At 35.5% G+C, this 16,760-nt stretch overlaps 1 protein-coding gene across 1 annotated transcript in view; it reads right to left on the bottom strand.

The window, feature by feature from the left end:
* The window catches only part of GPR149 (G protein-coupled receptor 149), an 88,195-nt gene extending 86,315 nt beyond the window's left edge, over positions 1–1,880 (bottom strand). The window contains exon 1 of the mRNA XM_008008659.3: positions 403–1,880. Coding sequence (XP_008006850.3) covers positions 403–1,383 — 981 coding nt within the window. The 5' untranslated portion in view covers positions 1,384–1,880. The remainder of the gene's footprint in view (positions 1–402) is intronic.
* Between the last annotated feature and the right edge of the window lie 14,880 nt (positions 1,881–16,760).

Raw genomic sequence — 16,760 nt, 5'->3', positions numbered from 1 at the left:
GGCGGGAATGGAACGGCGAGAAAGGGATGACAGAAGGTTGAAGGGAAAAAACCTTTTAATTCCCTCTCTCCTTTTCTGAATACTCTCAGATTTTGCTGTGTGAGACAATATCCTTGGCCACCACCAATATGGAAAACTAAGTCGCTCGCGACGGAAAGCGATCTCCACGCCTCTGACTTTTGAAAGGAGAAGCATTTAGTAGCAAAGGTTTTGCGGCCAACTAGCCCTATCCCGGACTGCCTTCCTCTATCTAAGTGCATTTCTAAAACCCATTGAGAGACACTTGCAAGCGGACTTCACTGTGCGTCTCTTGGTGACTCCCAAACCAGCGACACCGGTCCCGACACTCATTTACACTGTCTGGCACCCACACTCGCGCTTTGTGAGCAACTGCACTTTTACCATCATGGGCAGCCAGAGGACGACTTTTGTAAGTGCTAGGATCAAAGCGAAGCGCTTCTGCGCTACGCTCACGGTGAAGCTCCTGGTGCCGTAGAGAGTCCCCCGGTTCTCACGCCTGCAGGCTCCAGCCCCAGCGGCAGCGGGCGCACCCGGTCCAAACGCGGTGTCTGAGCTCGGGGAGCATCCCCCAGAGCGCCGCAGACTCGGGCCGGGAGCATCCTCTGGGGACAGGGAAACCACTCTCCCCGCAGTAGGAGGGGTCCCAGGAGTTGAAGCTCCACGGGAAATTTCCTGGTAGTTGGCGTGGAGTCTCGGAGGCTCCTCAGAACACAGCAATCGGTATGTAAGTGGGACCGAGAGGCCCACGAGGAGTCCGAAGGCCAAAGCGTACACGGTGGAGAGGAGCAGCACGTAGGAACTGGAGCAGTCCACCAGGCATCCCCAGGGCGTGCGCACGAAGGCGCCCCAGCCACACAGCGGGAGCGCCGAGAGCAGCAGACTGGCTGTCCACACGGTCAGCGCCACGCCAAGCACCTGGCCCGATCTTCTGGAGGCTGTCTGGCTCCCCACAGCCCTGTGCATCGTGTAAAAGTTGTAAGAGACTAGGAGAGTCGCCTTCAAGTTGCTAGAGAGGCCCTGGCATAAATACAATAAGGCAGATGTGGTGCATAGAAATTGGAAGTAACCGGGGACCTCGTTTGGCCACTGCAAAAACATGAAGATGGTCACCGACAGGACACTCATGAGATCATCCACAGACCAGGAAGCCACAAGCATGGACACAACAGTTCTGTTCTGCATCTTCAGCAGTGAAATTAGTGAATAAATGCTGCCCACCAAGGCTGCAAAAGTCAGGAGACATGTCAAGCAAAAAAGATAGATATTCAGAGTTCCTGGCGGATTTAAAAGGTCCGTAGAATTATGATTCTCTTTCCACAGGCTAGAGTCATTTGTTGATAAGTTACTGAGAAATAAAGACATTGTCCTTGGTCAATATTTAATTTCTCTTATCAATGAGTCTGATAGTTTTCTCAAAAGAAAGACTGGCTGCTGCAAATCAGATTTCATTTCTCCTACGAAGTTCCCCTCTAGATGTTCTCCCGGTCAGTCCTGCAGGAAATGGTCAGACATGTCTCCTTTAGATCTGACTCAAGCTACATTTAAAAATTAGGTTCCATTTCAAGCATTAAAAAAACAAAAAACAAAAAACAAACAAACAAAAAAAAAACCCGAGCAAACAACTTTTCAACATTCCAATTAAAAACAAAGCAAAAACTCCTTCCCACCGTCAAGTTTCAGGGAATAAAGAAAAAAACAAAAAAACAAAAATAAAAACAAAAAACCAACAAAAAAACAACTCTTCAGGTACATTGAAAACCAATGATGTCTGGATCCTTTGGGGTTCTTCTTATGGAGCAAAGCAGCTTGTAGCTTGAGATAATCAAACTCTGTTCACTTTCAAGAGCAGTAAAATGATGCATTTGGCTGCAGAGCTGGATTCAAAGGCAGGAGATTGTCAGGTAGGTTTCAGCTTTGAAGGTAGAGAGAAAGAAAGAGAGAGAGAGAGGGCGAGCGTGAGCCAGTCAGAGGGAGCTTGTGCACAGAATTCCATCTGAACTGCTGTGTTCTTCAATCAGCCTGTGATCCTCAGAGCTGCAGGAAGGAGGAGTCAGCTCCAAGCAGGAGAGAAGCAGGAAAAAAAGGGAGGGGAGTTCAGTGTGTGAACAAAATGATACACATATATCTTAGCCTGCCTCTTTCAAAGCAAGAAACAATGTCCTTGCTAAGCTTCCCCTTTGGTTTCAACATGTAAAACTAGTCCAAATACTTGCCCAGGCTTGATGTGAACTACAAATATCACCTGTGAGAGGTCTAAGCTACTCCAGTAACTAAGGGACTGCTTTTATTCTTATCTAGACTTCCTGCTTCTTAATCCAATGGAGGAAGAATATAATCAATGCCATGTATAAGAATAAGATGAAGGAGATTTCTTTTAAAAAATTAGTGTACTTAAGATTGTCGTTAGAGTCCTCATTATTCTAAATAGGATTATGCAGAATCTTTGGATAGAGTCACACTAGCTTTAGACATTTATTTATAGCTATTTATTTTCTGTCAATGGCATCAAGTAAGCAGGCTGTCATTCGAATAAATGATATGTCTAACTATCCATAAAGTCCGATGATATTATACAGGGCCTAAAAGGAAGATCACCCTACATTTTTAACCAGAGTATTTGGGACATACAGTAATTTGTATCTCTGAATGGTCAGTTTTGCAAGATGAGTGATTTAGCAAAGAAGTAACTAACAGAAGTACTTCTGGTCCAGCATTTCCCAGTATGCTGTAGGGTAGCATTCTTCTCAGCTTAGCCTCATGACCAAATGGTTGCATTCTCCCACATAATGCTGGAGGTCTAAATGGAAACAGGGGAAGGGAAAGGAAAAAGTTGATATGACAATGATTTAATAACTGGAAGTAGTAATAGAACTGCAATCATTCTTTTCATTTTAGAAATAACTGAAGTATCATTTTGAACCTGAATCTGTTCAAGTAGAAAATGATTGCATTAGTCATTGCCAGTCACACCCTTCAATAAACACAGCAGGTATTTCACTTATCTTGATATGTTGATTGTTTGATTTTCCCCCTCACTCAGCAAATGGAAACAAAAACCACATGTAACAGCTAGCTCAGCACTCTAGCTCTCCCTACTGATAGTATAGACTGTGTAAGGCTGTGTGAGTAAGAAAGGTTGGGCATACATTCATTTTAAAATAACATTGATTCAGAAAGCATGATGAAAAACAAATCTTATTTTTGAAGACTTCAAAGTTTGACATGCCATTCTGCCTCTTCTCACAAATCTTATTCTTCCTTGCTATGGCAAAAATATTATTCTTCAATATGGTACTGAATCCTGCATTTTCAGTTAGTTTGGGCAGTAAGTCTCAGATTGTTAATATGCAATGAATAGAAATTAATAATAGCTACTGTAGTACCATTTCAGGTCTGAGAACATTTCCTCTATTATTACTATCATTTCTGGGTTTTCCGTTAAATATAAATTAGGAAAAGAGATACTTAATCACCATATTGTACTGTTCTTTAGGATATTACAGAAGAAACAAGAATGTTTAGCACACTTCCAAAAGTTGGTAGTAGAACTGCAGTCAGGAGAGAGCTAGTAGAGACATCTGAATTTAACTTTAGACTCTGCTATTGCAGGATAGGTAACCTAGGACAAAAATTCTAGTACTTTCTCTGGGTGTCTGTTTCTGCATCTGTAAAATAAAGAGGTGTCCTAGTCAATTTTGGGTTGCCAAAACAGAACACCACTAACTGTGAAATTTATAAAGAAAAAAATTATTTCTCATAGTTCTGAAGGCTGGGAAATTCAATATCAAGGTGCTAGCATCCTGTAAGGGCCTTCTTGCTGCGTCATCCCATGGTAGAAGGTAGAAGGGCAAGAGAGCATGAGAGAAAGAAGGAGAGAGAGAAAGAGGGGGCTGAACTCACTTCTTCTTTTTTTTTTTTTTTTTTTTAAAGACCCAGGGTCTTGCTCTGTCACCCAGGTTGGTGTGCAGTGGCACCATCATCCAACTCCTGGGCTCAAGTGATTCTCCTGCCTCAGCCTTCCAAGTAGTTGGAACTACAGGTTTAAGCAACCACACCCAGTTTTTTTTTTTTTTTTTTTGGTATTTTTTAGAGGCAAGGTCCTCACTATGTTGCCCAGGCTGGTGTCAAACTCCTGGCCTCAAGTGATTCACCCACCTCAGCCTCCTAAGGTGTTGGGATTGTAGGCGTGAGCTTCTGCACATGGTCTCACTTTTATGACAAGTCCACCTTCTGTAGCTAACCCACTTCTGAGGTAATGGCAGTAATTCATTCATGAGAGCAGAACCCTCGTGATCGAATCATCTCTTTTTAGGCCCCACTTTCCAAGACTCTTGCACTTGTATTAACTTTTCAACACATGAGCTTTGGGGGACACATTCAAAGCACAGTGAGGGGTTTGACTGGATTATTTTTAGAGACCTTTCCTGTTCTAAAATTAAATGATATAATTTTTAAGTTCAGTTAACCTTATCTCTATTTTATTTCATGCCTACTTTACAATAATCATCATTGTCATCTAATAAGAGGTGGAAGCCAGCAAGAACTAATGCTTGGGTCTGCCTGATTTCTCCTTCTCAGTGATAACATGGAGGCAACTGTCTATATGAAGGTAGTATAAGATTCAAGCAGCCTGAAATCTCTGAGCCAACTGAAAGATTAAGACTTGCTCTGGAGATCTGTATGAACCTAAAGCAAGTTTTGCATGAATGAGAGGTAAAATTTATTGTGTAAATCACTGAATTTGGGGAGTTGACTATACTGGATAATATCCTAGTTCATCCCAATATTGTTAGATGTATTATTGCTCCCCTTTCATAGGTGAGAAAACAGAGGCATGAGAGATTAATTGATTTGTCCAAAGTCACACATTTATTAAGTGGTGGAGTCAGATTTTAAAATTGTAGTTTACTTCTGTATTCTTAATCACAACAGATACATATTTGCCAGTAACTCCCTTTTAGTTCTCCATCCTTGGGAACATTTCCAATGGATGTTGATAATCATAAAGTTTTATTTCTGCTTTTCTTTCTTTCAAAGATGTTTGAAATGTCTCATTTTATAAAATTTTAATCTGCAATATTTTACCAGGCTTTATATTTTATAATGTATTATATATGTATCTATAACATATATAAATATATGTTTTATAATGCATTATATGTATTATAAATGTATATATGTATTTATAATGCATTATATATATTATAAAACATAAAAGTTGGTAAAAGATGGTTTGTAAATTAAGTTAATGAACATTATTATGGATCAATGAAGAGTTTCTTGAAGATTGTAAACCCTCTCTTGAGCCATAATTTCATTTTCTTTAAGATATCCTCCTGAGGGAAAAAAAATAACTCTCAATGCATTTTAAATAACCAAAATAACTTTTAGAAGACCATGAAGAAAGATTTCTAAGAAGCTTCTTTGTGCCTTAAAAAATCTTACTCAGTTCCCGTGAGTGAGCTTTGTTCATCTCTCTCATCTGTAATAGAACTTTATATCTTCAATGATTGTAAATTCTGTCTTTAAATTTGTTAATGCAAATTTACATTAATTTAAATAAAAATTATGGTTCTGCCAGAACGGCTTAGGTGAAGACATTTATTTTTATCCCACTGCTGCTTTGGCTACTTTAAAACATGTACCATATGTAATATAGCATTATAAACTGTTAACCTACAGAGTGCTAAATTACAGAAATTTTACAGGAATAAATTGCAGACAATTTAAACAACCTACAGAAAATTACATGGCAATAATTCCATTAAGCTCGTAGTTTATGAAGCCCTGATGTAATTATATCTTTGCAAAGCACTACAGGCAATTTATTCCTCTAAAAGTCCACACTATATCTAAAAATTCTCAGAGCATCACATCTGAAAATCCTCAAAGACTAGGAAATAGTGTAAAAAGTTATAGTTGAATATTATAAAATAACATTCTTAGCAATGTGGGGCTTTAACAATAAAAAAGTTACCACAGGACCAAATGAAATGGTTTAGTTTGTTTTATAAAAATAAATAAAACATCATAGATATAGTTAATCATGAAGGTATTTTTTTTTCTGTTTTTAGAAATAGCGTGCTATGCACCCAAAACATTAAGAGTACTGGCTTAGCATAAGATGCTTACAAACTTATCAACAAATCTCAAGTGAAATATCCATAAATTATTCAATTTCATGCATAAAACATATAAATAAAATTCATATCTTATCAATGCAAATAGATATGAGTATATAAATTTATAATTTATATAATTGTATATATATCTGCATTATATAAAATACATGCATATTCTGCTTCAGCTGATAGTTTTCCAAGAAAGTGACTAGCAATTTGGCATCATAGGAGAACCCAAATGCTGTGATTTATTTTCTTCTTTTTCAATGTATCATTAAAAATCTACAGTATCTTAGTACTATCAAATAACTATGAGGTAAGGACACAATTTCACATGACTCCAAGTCAGAGAGACTTTTTCGTGAATATAATCTTTAGAAACCTGATTAATATGCTGTCAGTTCAAAGACAGCACTTGACATTTGTGGGGATTGTTTTAAAGGTCTCTCAAATGGGAAATTGCATTTTTTTTTTTTTAACTGATTCCATGGATAAGACACAAAAATGTTAAAGAGATGTGTGTTTATGTATAAAAGTAGACCAGCTAGAGAGAAAAAGCTTTCTCATTAGTGGGTGTTGTTTATTCAATTTTAATAATACTCATTCTGGACATGGATCTTAACCACAGTAGTTATGTAACTTCTACTTAGCCATACAATAAACATATCTGGAGGAGAGCTTTTATATAGAGCTGTGTGAAGCCGTTAAATGGATTGGGAATGACTCAACCCATCCCACAGAATAAAAATATAAATAACATACTGCCATCCTAAGCGTAATAATATACTAGAAACATTCATTCATTCATTTATTCAACAACTATTTGAGTGTTTAGCAATCAGACAATGTACATTAGTGGTAAACAGAACATTGTAGTTCCTGTTCTTGTGAATCTTACAGTTTAATCATTTTTCATATTATCACTTTCCTTAAATTCCTCTTTTTGAAAATAACCTCTCATCCCAAGGGACTCAATATACTAAATAATTAATGCCTGGGATGAGAATGCTCTGATGCAAAAAAAAAAAAAAGTTGACTAAGCCTTAAGTTAGTAACAAGGTAATGCAAGGGGAACCCTTGTGCCTTATTATGAGGTCCACTTGAGTTACAAGATTTCAAAGACATTCTTTTAACATCTCAGTATTTCAAAAATAGAATATTACCCTGAGTTAATTACTGTCACTATAAATGATATGCAAGGGAGTTCTGCCATTAATTTTTAGTTTCTTTTTCATTAGATAGCTGGTGAAAACCGTTATGTAGTTATGAGAATAGTTTTCGGTTCTGATATAGTCCCTTTCTCTTCATCTTGCATGGTTTATGTTATGCTAATCCATGATAATTATGTGCCACCCCCTGCACCCTCATTATTTCTGTCCCATACCGGGATGTATTGGGGTATTGCTCCTTTTAAAATAATGCCTTTCTTAGCATTTTCAGAAATATCTCATTCTTTACACGTACAATTGCTCAACGTTTGCTTTAAGTACCAAAAGTTAATCAACCATGTTCTCAAAGATGGTTGCTCTTTCCAATCCTTTGCAAAATGAATGACATACATGGCCCTGGAAGTAATTTTGCTAAGTGCTATAGCTTTACTTTTTAACCTGAGCACTCTGTGCACCCTTTAAGTATCATTATCTTGTCTTGAGGTGATATCTGGAGCATGTAATGGGAAATATGTTTTATCTTATGTCTTTCAGCGAAAACCAACTGTGTTATTGAGTCTAAGCTTTCTTCACTAAGTTAAAACAAGGACTTTGAAAGATTTCTCGGTTTATTTTAGGGGTTGGCAAACTATGACCTGTTTTTGTACATAAAGTTTTATCAGAACACAGTCACACCCATTCATTTACTTTTTCTTAAATGGTTGCATTCAAGCTACAACAACAGAGTTGAACTCTGAGTAGCTCTGAAAGGTGCTATGTGAACAAGAAAGCCCTTTTCAAAAAACATTTTGTTGATTCTTGGTTTATATGAAGGAGGAACATTTCAATGTAAAATTATCTCTTATTGGTACAGTGTTTGGGTCATTTGTGAGACTTAGACATGTCCATATACCCTGTCTATTCTAAAATACATAATAATATGCTATAGTATGTAATAAAATATGTTATATTTATACATAAATTATGTATAATTATTAATAATAACATTAATGGGAACAATATCAATGGCTAATATTTTAGTTCTTATAATGTGCTAGACATTCTTCTAAGCTATTTACATATATTAACTAATTTAATTTCACAATCTCATGATATGGGTATTAGGTTTAGCCCCATTTTCCAGAGAGAGGAACTGAAGCAGAGGTTAAATGACCAAACTATAGCCACACTGCTGGTAATTGAAGGGGTTAGGATTGAACCTGATTATTCAGAGACAGAACCCTGGCTTATAGGGACAGGATGGTAAGTGCTTTATTTTTCTGCCCTATTCTCTGGATTTCTTGCCTTTCCAAACATACTGTGAGCCTCAATAAATCAGAGTGATTGCTAGTGAAGAGAACTTCTTGAGGCAATACACATTTTACAGTTCCTAAATCAGCAGATGGCCTCCTGTTATTTCTTTTCATTTAGTATCATTGAGCTCCAAGGTCTTACAAAAATTACCTCAGTAGCTTTTAGTTTCCAAAGAAAAAGTTAGGTTTTGTCCAAACTCTGCACTTGAGATGTTAAAGCACGCAAACAAAATCATTTGTTCACTGCAATTCAGTAACAATTAGAAATTAAATTGATCTCCCTCATTTTCCTCATGCCTTGTCTACCCACAAAGGTGGAAGTGTCTAAGATCTGTAGTGAGAAATACCCCTAGTTTGGTGTATTCAGGAGTGCAGTGGTGCAATCATGGCTCATTGCGGTGTCGACCTCTGAAGCTCGAACCATACTCCCACCTCGTTTTTTGATTTTTGTGTAGAGACGAGGTCTCACTCTCTTGCCCAGGCTGGTCTTGAACTCCTGGGCTAAAGTGATCTGTCTGCTAAAGTGATCGGCCTCCAAAGTTCTGGGATTACGGTCATGAGCCACCATGCCCAAACTTTAGGTGCATTTGAAGTGAAGCATTTATGAAGGACTTTTAAAATTTTTGAATGAAAGAAAAACATGGCAAGGGCTTAAAAATAAGAGTCCTGCAAAGGTGAAAATTGATATCATTTCTCTAGTTACTGTAGTGGAGAAGTTAGAATCTGATAACCCAAATGTCTCTTTGTGGATTTCCTTGAATCCTTCAACAAGTCACTTAATCTATGGCTGAATTCCACTATCTTCATAAACATAGTAATATCTATCTTGAAGAACTTTTAAAGCTTAGATGAAAAGCAGATTAGAATAACAAAAGTCACTGTATACACAATTAAATTCTCCATTTGATGCTCAGATTAATAAGCTTTGCAATGAAAAGAGAGGAGAGAAAGGGAAGAGGAAGCCAGAGAGAGAGAGAGAGAGAGAGAGGAGAGAAAAGGGAAGGAAGAAAGATAATACATAGTGGACTTGAATTTAAGGTGTCTGAGCAGATGTATTCTGGTGCTTGTGTCAAGGCATTGGAATTTAAAGAAATATGGCCAGCCCAGAAAGGTTAGGGATATAGACAAGTTAATAGACAAAGATTACACATTTTAAAGTTTGTTTCAAAAAAGATTTGAGATGAATGCCATTAAGTCAGACTTGAAAATGGGCTAAATGTAACTAAAGATATAGCAAACAACAGTCACAAAAGTACAAAAAAAAACTACCTTCTCCTCGTGCAGCAGTTATGACTATTGGCAGTTTCACGTGTACACACAAATGAAATCTACACTTACATATGTCTCAATATCTTGTTCTTTCATGAATCAAATTACACTGGAGACCGCATCATATCATCACTTAATTATTTTTATATTACTATTTTGTATTTTATTTTACGGATAAACTATAATTTATTTAATTATTTTCTCATTGAAGTACATATTAGTTTCTTTCCTATTATTTTGCTTTATAAACCAATCCCAAACGCTGTCTACAAGAGACTCACTTTAGAGCCAAAGACACAGTAGGTAAAAGTGAAAGGATAGAAAAAGATATTTCATGCAAATAGTAAGAAAAAAGAGAGCTGATTATTGTAATACCAGACATTAGAGACTAAACAAAAAAATGCTTACAAGAGACAAAAAGGACATTGTATGTTAATAAAAGTGTCAATATAACAAGAATACATAACAATAAAAAAATATTTATGTATCTAATATCAGACCATCAAAATATACAAAACTGGGCCGGGCACAGTGGTTCACGCCTGTAATCCCAGCACTTTGGGAGGCCGAGGCGGGTGGATCACCTGAGGTCAGGAGTTCAGGGCCAGCCTGGACAACATGGCGAAAACCCATCTCTACTGAAAATACAAAAAGTAGCCGGGCGTAGTGGCGTGTGACTGTAATCCTAGCTACTTAGGAGACTGAGGCAGGAGAATTGCTTGAATCTGGAAGGCTGAGGTTGCAGTGAGCTGAGATCGTGCCTCTGCACTCCAGCCTGGGCAACAGAGAGAGACTCAGCCTCATGAAAATAAAAAATAGAAAATACTCAAGGCTGAATAATGTTCCATCGTAGGTATGCATCACATTTTGTTTATCATTTTATCTGTTGATGGACATTTGGGTTGCTTCTATCTCTTGGTCATTGTAAATAGCGATGCTATAAAAATTCATGTGCAGATATCTCTTTGAGATTCCGCTTTAAATTCTTTTGATATATACCCAGAAGTGAAGTTGTTGGGTCATGTAGTAGTTATATTTTTAATTTTTAAAGGAATCATCATATTGTTATTCATAGTGTTTGCACCGTTTTATAGTCCTACTAACAATACATAAGGGTTTAAATTTCTCTGCATCCTTGCCAACACTTGCTATTTTCTTTTATTGATAGTAGTCTTTGCTATCACTTTTTCATTTAAATCTTTACCTGTTGAATTCATTTTGGCATAAGAACTTAGAAAAGAACATTATTTTATTTTTATTTCCCAAGAAGCTATTCAGTTGCACCAACATAATCTTATGAATTCTATCTTTTCCCGCTGGATTTGATATGACACCTTTAATATACAGGTATAATAATTTCCCATATGAATTAGGTCTATTTACGACTTTCTTTTCTGTTCTAGAGATTATTTTCTGTTGATTCATCCAAAGAAGTAATATTTTTCAATGAATTCCATTGAAGTATAGAATGAATACAGAAAAGTGTGCAAATGATAAGTGTGAAAATCAATAAGTTTTCACAGAGTGAACTAACCTTGAAGAAAAACACATTAGCAGAGTGTAAGAAGCCGTGTTGTTCTCCTTCTAGTTACTACCTTTCCTCCCACAACCACTATGCTGATTTTTAATCTGTATTATTGATTAGGTTTCCTTGGAATGATAATGTAATTTTGTATGTCTAGCTTCATTTGTTCAACATAATGTTTGTAAAATGTATTCATGTTTTGGAATATAGTAGTTTGTTCTTTCTCTTTGATGTATAGTATTTAAGTTTATGAACCTTCCACAATTTATTTATTAATTCCAACACAGATGAACATATGTGTTTTTGCCAGTTGGGGGATATTTCAAAGAAATGTTGGTACAGTTTACCTTTGCAAGCTAACTTGCCAAGCTAATAAATGAGCTTGCTACAGTTTCTTGAAAAAAGACATAGAATTCTTGGTTGAGAAATAAAAGACTGCAACAGCAGTACTCAAAATACTATCATTTTCTTTTGCCAGTTTCCCAATCCCAAATTCCTAGAGGAACAGGTGCAGAGGGTCAGGTAACATCCATACATACCTTAAGGGTTGTTAGAGAAGAGGAACCCTGAGTTTAGAGAATGCAAATACAGTCATGCGCCACATAATGACATTTTGGTTATAATGAAGTTTCAGTCAATGACAGACTGTATATAGAAAGGTGGCCCCATATGAGTGGAACAATTCCTGTTGCCTAGTGACACTGTAGCTGTCATAACATTGTAGCACATTAGTCACACGTCTGTAGCATTAGTCACATGTTTGTGGTGATGCTAGAGTTTTCGTCTCTATTTTTAATTCTATTTTTGGAAGGAAGGATGGCTGATTTTGTAGAGAAGAGTTGGGTAAAATTATGTTTTCACCATCTTTGTTTGGAAGTCTCTTTAATAAATAGCTAGTGTAAACAAACCTATTGTGCTGCTAGTCCTATACAAGTCTAGTGCATACAATTACATGCAGGATATAATACTTGATAATAATGATAAATGACTGTTACTTGTTTACATATATACTGTACTATGCTTTTAATTGTTATTTTAGATTTCGCATCTTGTACTTACAAAAAAGAAGTTAACTGTAAAATAGCCTCAGGCAGGTGTTTCAGGAGGTAATCCAGAAGAAGGCATTGTCATCATAAGAGATCACAATTCCATGCATGTTATTTCCCCTGAAGAACTTCCAGTGGGTCAAGATGTGGACATGGAAGGCCGTGATATTGATGATCCTGACCCTGTGACCCTGTGCAGGCCTAGGCTAATGTGTAGGGTCTTAGTTTAAAAAAAAATTTAAGAAGTAAAACAAATTTAAAATTAAAAATATAAAAAGTTTGTAGAATAACTATATAAAGAGAGAAGATATTTTTGTTTAACTGCATAATGTGTTTGCATTTTAAACTAAGTGTTATCACAAAAAGTCAGAGTGAAAAACATTTTAAGTTTATAAACTTACAGAAAGCTAAGGTTAATTTATTATTGAATAAATAATTTTAAAAAATAAATCTAGTATAGCCTAGGTGTACAGTGTATATGAAGTCTACAATGGTGTATCGTGAAGTTCCAGGCCTTCACATTCACTCATCATTCATTCACTAACTTGTCCAGAGCAACTTTTAGTCCTGCAAGCTTCTTTCATGGTAAATGCCCTATAGAAGTACAGCATTTTATCTTTTATACCACTATTTTACTGTATCTTTTTAATGTTTAGATATGTTTGGATACACAAATATTTAGGCAAATATTGTGTTAACAATTGCCTACAGAATTCAGTACAGTAACATGTATAGTCACATGCTGTACAGGTTGGCAGTCTAGGAGCAATAGGCTGAACCATCTAGCCTAGATGTGCAGTAGGCTATACTATCTAGGTTTGTGTAAACACACTCTATGATATTAGCATAATCCAGTGGCAAAATCGCCTGAGGACACATTTCTTAGAACATATCCCTATCATTAAATGACACCTGATTGCAGTTTATAATGAGAATACCTGCCCCTTACGCTGGAGACACTATCCCTTTCTTCCAAGGCTGTAAACAAATTTGCCTTTTATTTTGGAAGGAGATAGTTTATTTTTCTTCCCAAGCTGTTTAGTATACAAACTGCACTGAAAAGAGAGTGTAGAAAAAAGGGCAGTTGGTTTCTTGCAAAACATGCAGAAACATGAGAGACCCATGGAGAATTGTCTCCCCACAGGAATAGGACAAGGCTATCCACTATTGGCATTACTATTTAATATATCATTAATAATATTACCAGTGCTATGAGGAAAAATACAAACAGTTTGAAAAGGATATATGTAAAAAAAAATTATCATAATGTGCAGATGAAATTTTCGTAAGCATAAAACTACCCAGAGAATTTGCAGATACATTATAACTGCTACAAAGGGAATTCAATTGTCGGGTATAAGATCAATTTTAAAAAATCAGTAGCAGGAACAAACAACTTAAAAAATCTAATAAAATACTTATTTTCATAATTTCATTCCTTGAAACACTAAAAGTTATGAAGTATTTGAGGAATTAGTTTAACCAGTAACACTCAAACTCTACTTAGAGAAAACTTGAAAGCTTTAATCAAAAAGGCATAGAAGATGATCTAAATAGATAGAGAGATTCCATGATTCTGGATAAAGTGACTTAGTATTAAAATGATATAATTACTTCTAAAAATATCTACATATTAAATATAATCCACATAAAAATTCAAGTTGAATTTCTTGAGAAGTTCAATAAGCTTAAATTACTTGGAACAAATAGAGGTCCATGAAAAGCTAAGTCACTTTTATAAAAAAGCCACAATACATACAACAAAGTTATTGTTGTAAAGGTAGTATGGTATTAATACAAGAACGTATGAAGTACCAATACAACAGAAGACAGTTCAGAGACGGGCTGAATGTATATGACAACTTATTGTATTTCAAGCATGAACACATGAAGTACAGGCTGTAGGGTAGGTGATAATGGGAAAACTGACTTACTTTATGGAGAAAAATAAAAATGGCTCCTGACGTTGTAACACAAGGAAGTGTAATTTTAGATGGATTAAAGACCTAAATATAGAAAGGAAAACTTAAAAAAAAAAAGTTATTTGCAATTTGGTACAGTGAAGATCTTTTTTATTAAACCTTAAAACACAAATTACAAAGCAATAATATTGATGAAGCTTTTTACATCAAAATTTAGAATTTTTGCTATAAAACAAATACCATGCCCAAGGTTTATGGAGAGGTGAAAAAAGGAAAGAATATTTTTGTAGTTGCTAGAACTGAAGAAAAACAAATGATTAGCATCTATTGAAAGGAATAGCTCCAAATCAATAGTAGGAGGACAACTGTCCTGATGGAAAAATGAGAAAAGTGTACCAACAGGCAATTTATGAAAGAAGATATACTAAAAGCCAAGAAGTATGTGAAGAGGTGTTAAAAATAGAGAACTAAACATTAAAACAATTATGAGATATCATTTTACACTTATTAGACCAACGAGAATAGGAAAGGTGAATAATGCCAAGATTTGACAGGGTTATGAAAACATGGGAACATTTTTCATTGCTGGCGGAAGTATAGAGTGATGCATTCTAGGAAAGCACTCCTTAGGGAAATTAATTCCTTAATTCCATGCCTATAACCTGGTAGGAACGTGAAATTTTTTATGAATTAATAAGCGGACACGTAACAGGATATTCATTATACCTTAGTTATGTGGGTGGTGAACTGGAGGTGACTTGGGTGTCCATAACTGGAAGAGAGGATACATAAAATGTGACAGATAACATACAGCAGTCAAAAGCACTGGTGTTAGCCAAAATTAAAAAAAAAAAAAAAAAAGGAAAAACAAAATAAAAAAAAGAAAAAAACATTGGTGATTTGTACACAGAGCAATATAGATGGATCTTAGAAAGCTGGTTGTTTAAAAGAAAAATTTAAGAAAGAAAAGGAAAATGTATGACATAGTATTATTTACAGATGTTAGAAATACACTAAAGCCTTAACTCATATTTTGTAAGTACACATGCGAACAACAGTGTATATATTAAACAAAATAGATTAGATGCCTAAGGTGTAAGGGAAATAGCAATGAGGGATAGAAATAAAGGAGAAAGGGGGAAAATCATCCATTTCTTCTGGGTTTTCAAATATATGTGCATACAGTTGAGAAAACTTTTTGTAACAATTCTTACAATTTTTTTGTATCTTAGCTATTTTTCTCCTTCTAAATTCCTTTTTGAATATTTGTGTTTTGGCACTTTTCTTTCTGGATTAGATTGTAGTGGGTAGTCTATTTTATTGTTTTATTCAAAGTACCAGCTTCTGGATTATTTACTAATTCAGTTTTCATTTTTAAAACTCTTTATATTGACAAGTCAAATTATTATTTTTTTTAACTTGGATTGCATATTTCATTAGTTATTCTCATTTGTTCTTGTGAGGTAATGTGGATGCTTGAGGTTATTTATTTGTTTATTTTAGCTGAACTCCATTATAGCTGAATCCCCTGGGTTCTGATTTGAAGTGAGAACGGAAGTGTTAGTCTGTATGTGCTAAAACCAAATGGTAACTTTCCAATCGTGATTCTATTGTTGTCTGTGGAAAAACAGTTATTGAGTAAACTAGCATCTTTTGAGCTCAAATGATTATTGCTCTTTTATTTCTAACTGTGTGAATGTATTTATTTCATTGAATCACTGAACGTCGATATGGAATTATATTCTGACCTCAACGACATAATTTTCCACTCACAATAAGATATTTTTCTGCTAAAAACTGGATAATTTTCTGTTGTTAGCTTTGATTATTTCCTTCGCCTTTTCCCTGGGTATGGTGAACATCAACGTCTCTTTAAGGTGCCTCCTCATAAAACATGCATCAGATTTGCACAGACTGAGCAGCACAGGAGGAGGCAGATGAAGGAGAAAGTAGGGGTGTCATATTGCTTGCATAATCTCTATTTCAAAAATTATGTGCAATTTAGACTGCTTTTCACTTGGCCCTAAAATTATCTGAGAGAGTTTTTATTCTGATTTCTAGGTGGGAGGATATGTTTTCATATTTTTTAAACATAATTACTGGTTTTATTATATTGGATGAGAGAAAGTGACCTATTATTTTAAGTTTTGGAATGAATTTAGGTTTTCTTGATAGTGTAATATTTGATTTGTTTTTATGAAATCTTCACACGCACTTGAAGATATATCCTCTTGATAGAGCATTTGGCACTGAATTTTGAATAAGTCTGTTTCTGGACAACTACAGAGACATGCTTGCTCTTGTCATCTTCCCATCACATTCACCAAAAAATTCTCTGCACTAGTCATCAAAGATGGAGTTTTTTTGTCTCCATTTTTTTTTTTTTTTTCTCGA

The sequence above is a fragment of the Chlorocebus sabaeus genome, chromosome 15 (assembly GCF_047675955.1).
Source record: "Chlorocebus sabaeus isolate Y175 chromosome 15, mChlSab1.0.hap1, whole genome shotgun sequence".
In the NCBI taxonomy this organism is placed as follows: Eukaryota; Metazoa; Chordata; class Mammalia; order Primates; family Cercopithecidae; genus Chlorocebus; species Chlorocebus sabaeus.
This window is presented reverse-complemented; position numbering and strand designations above follow the sequence as displayed.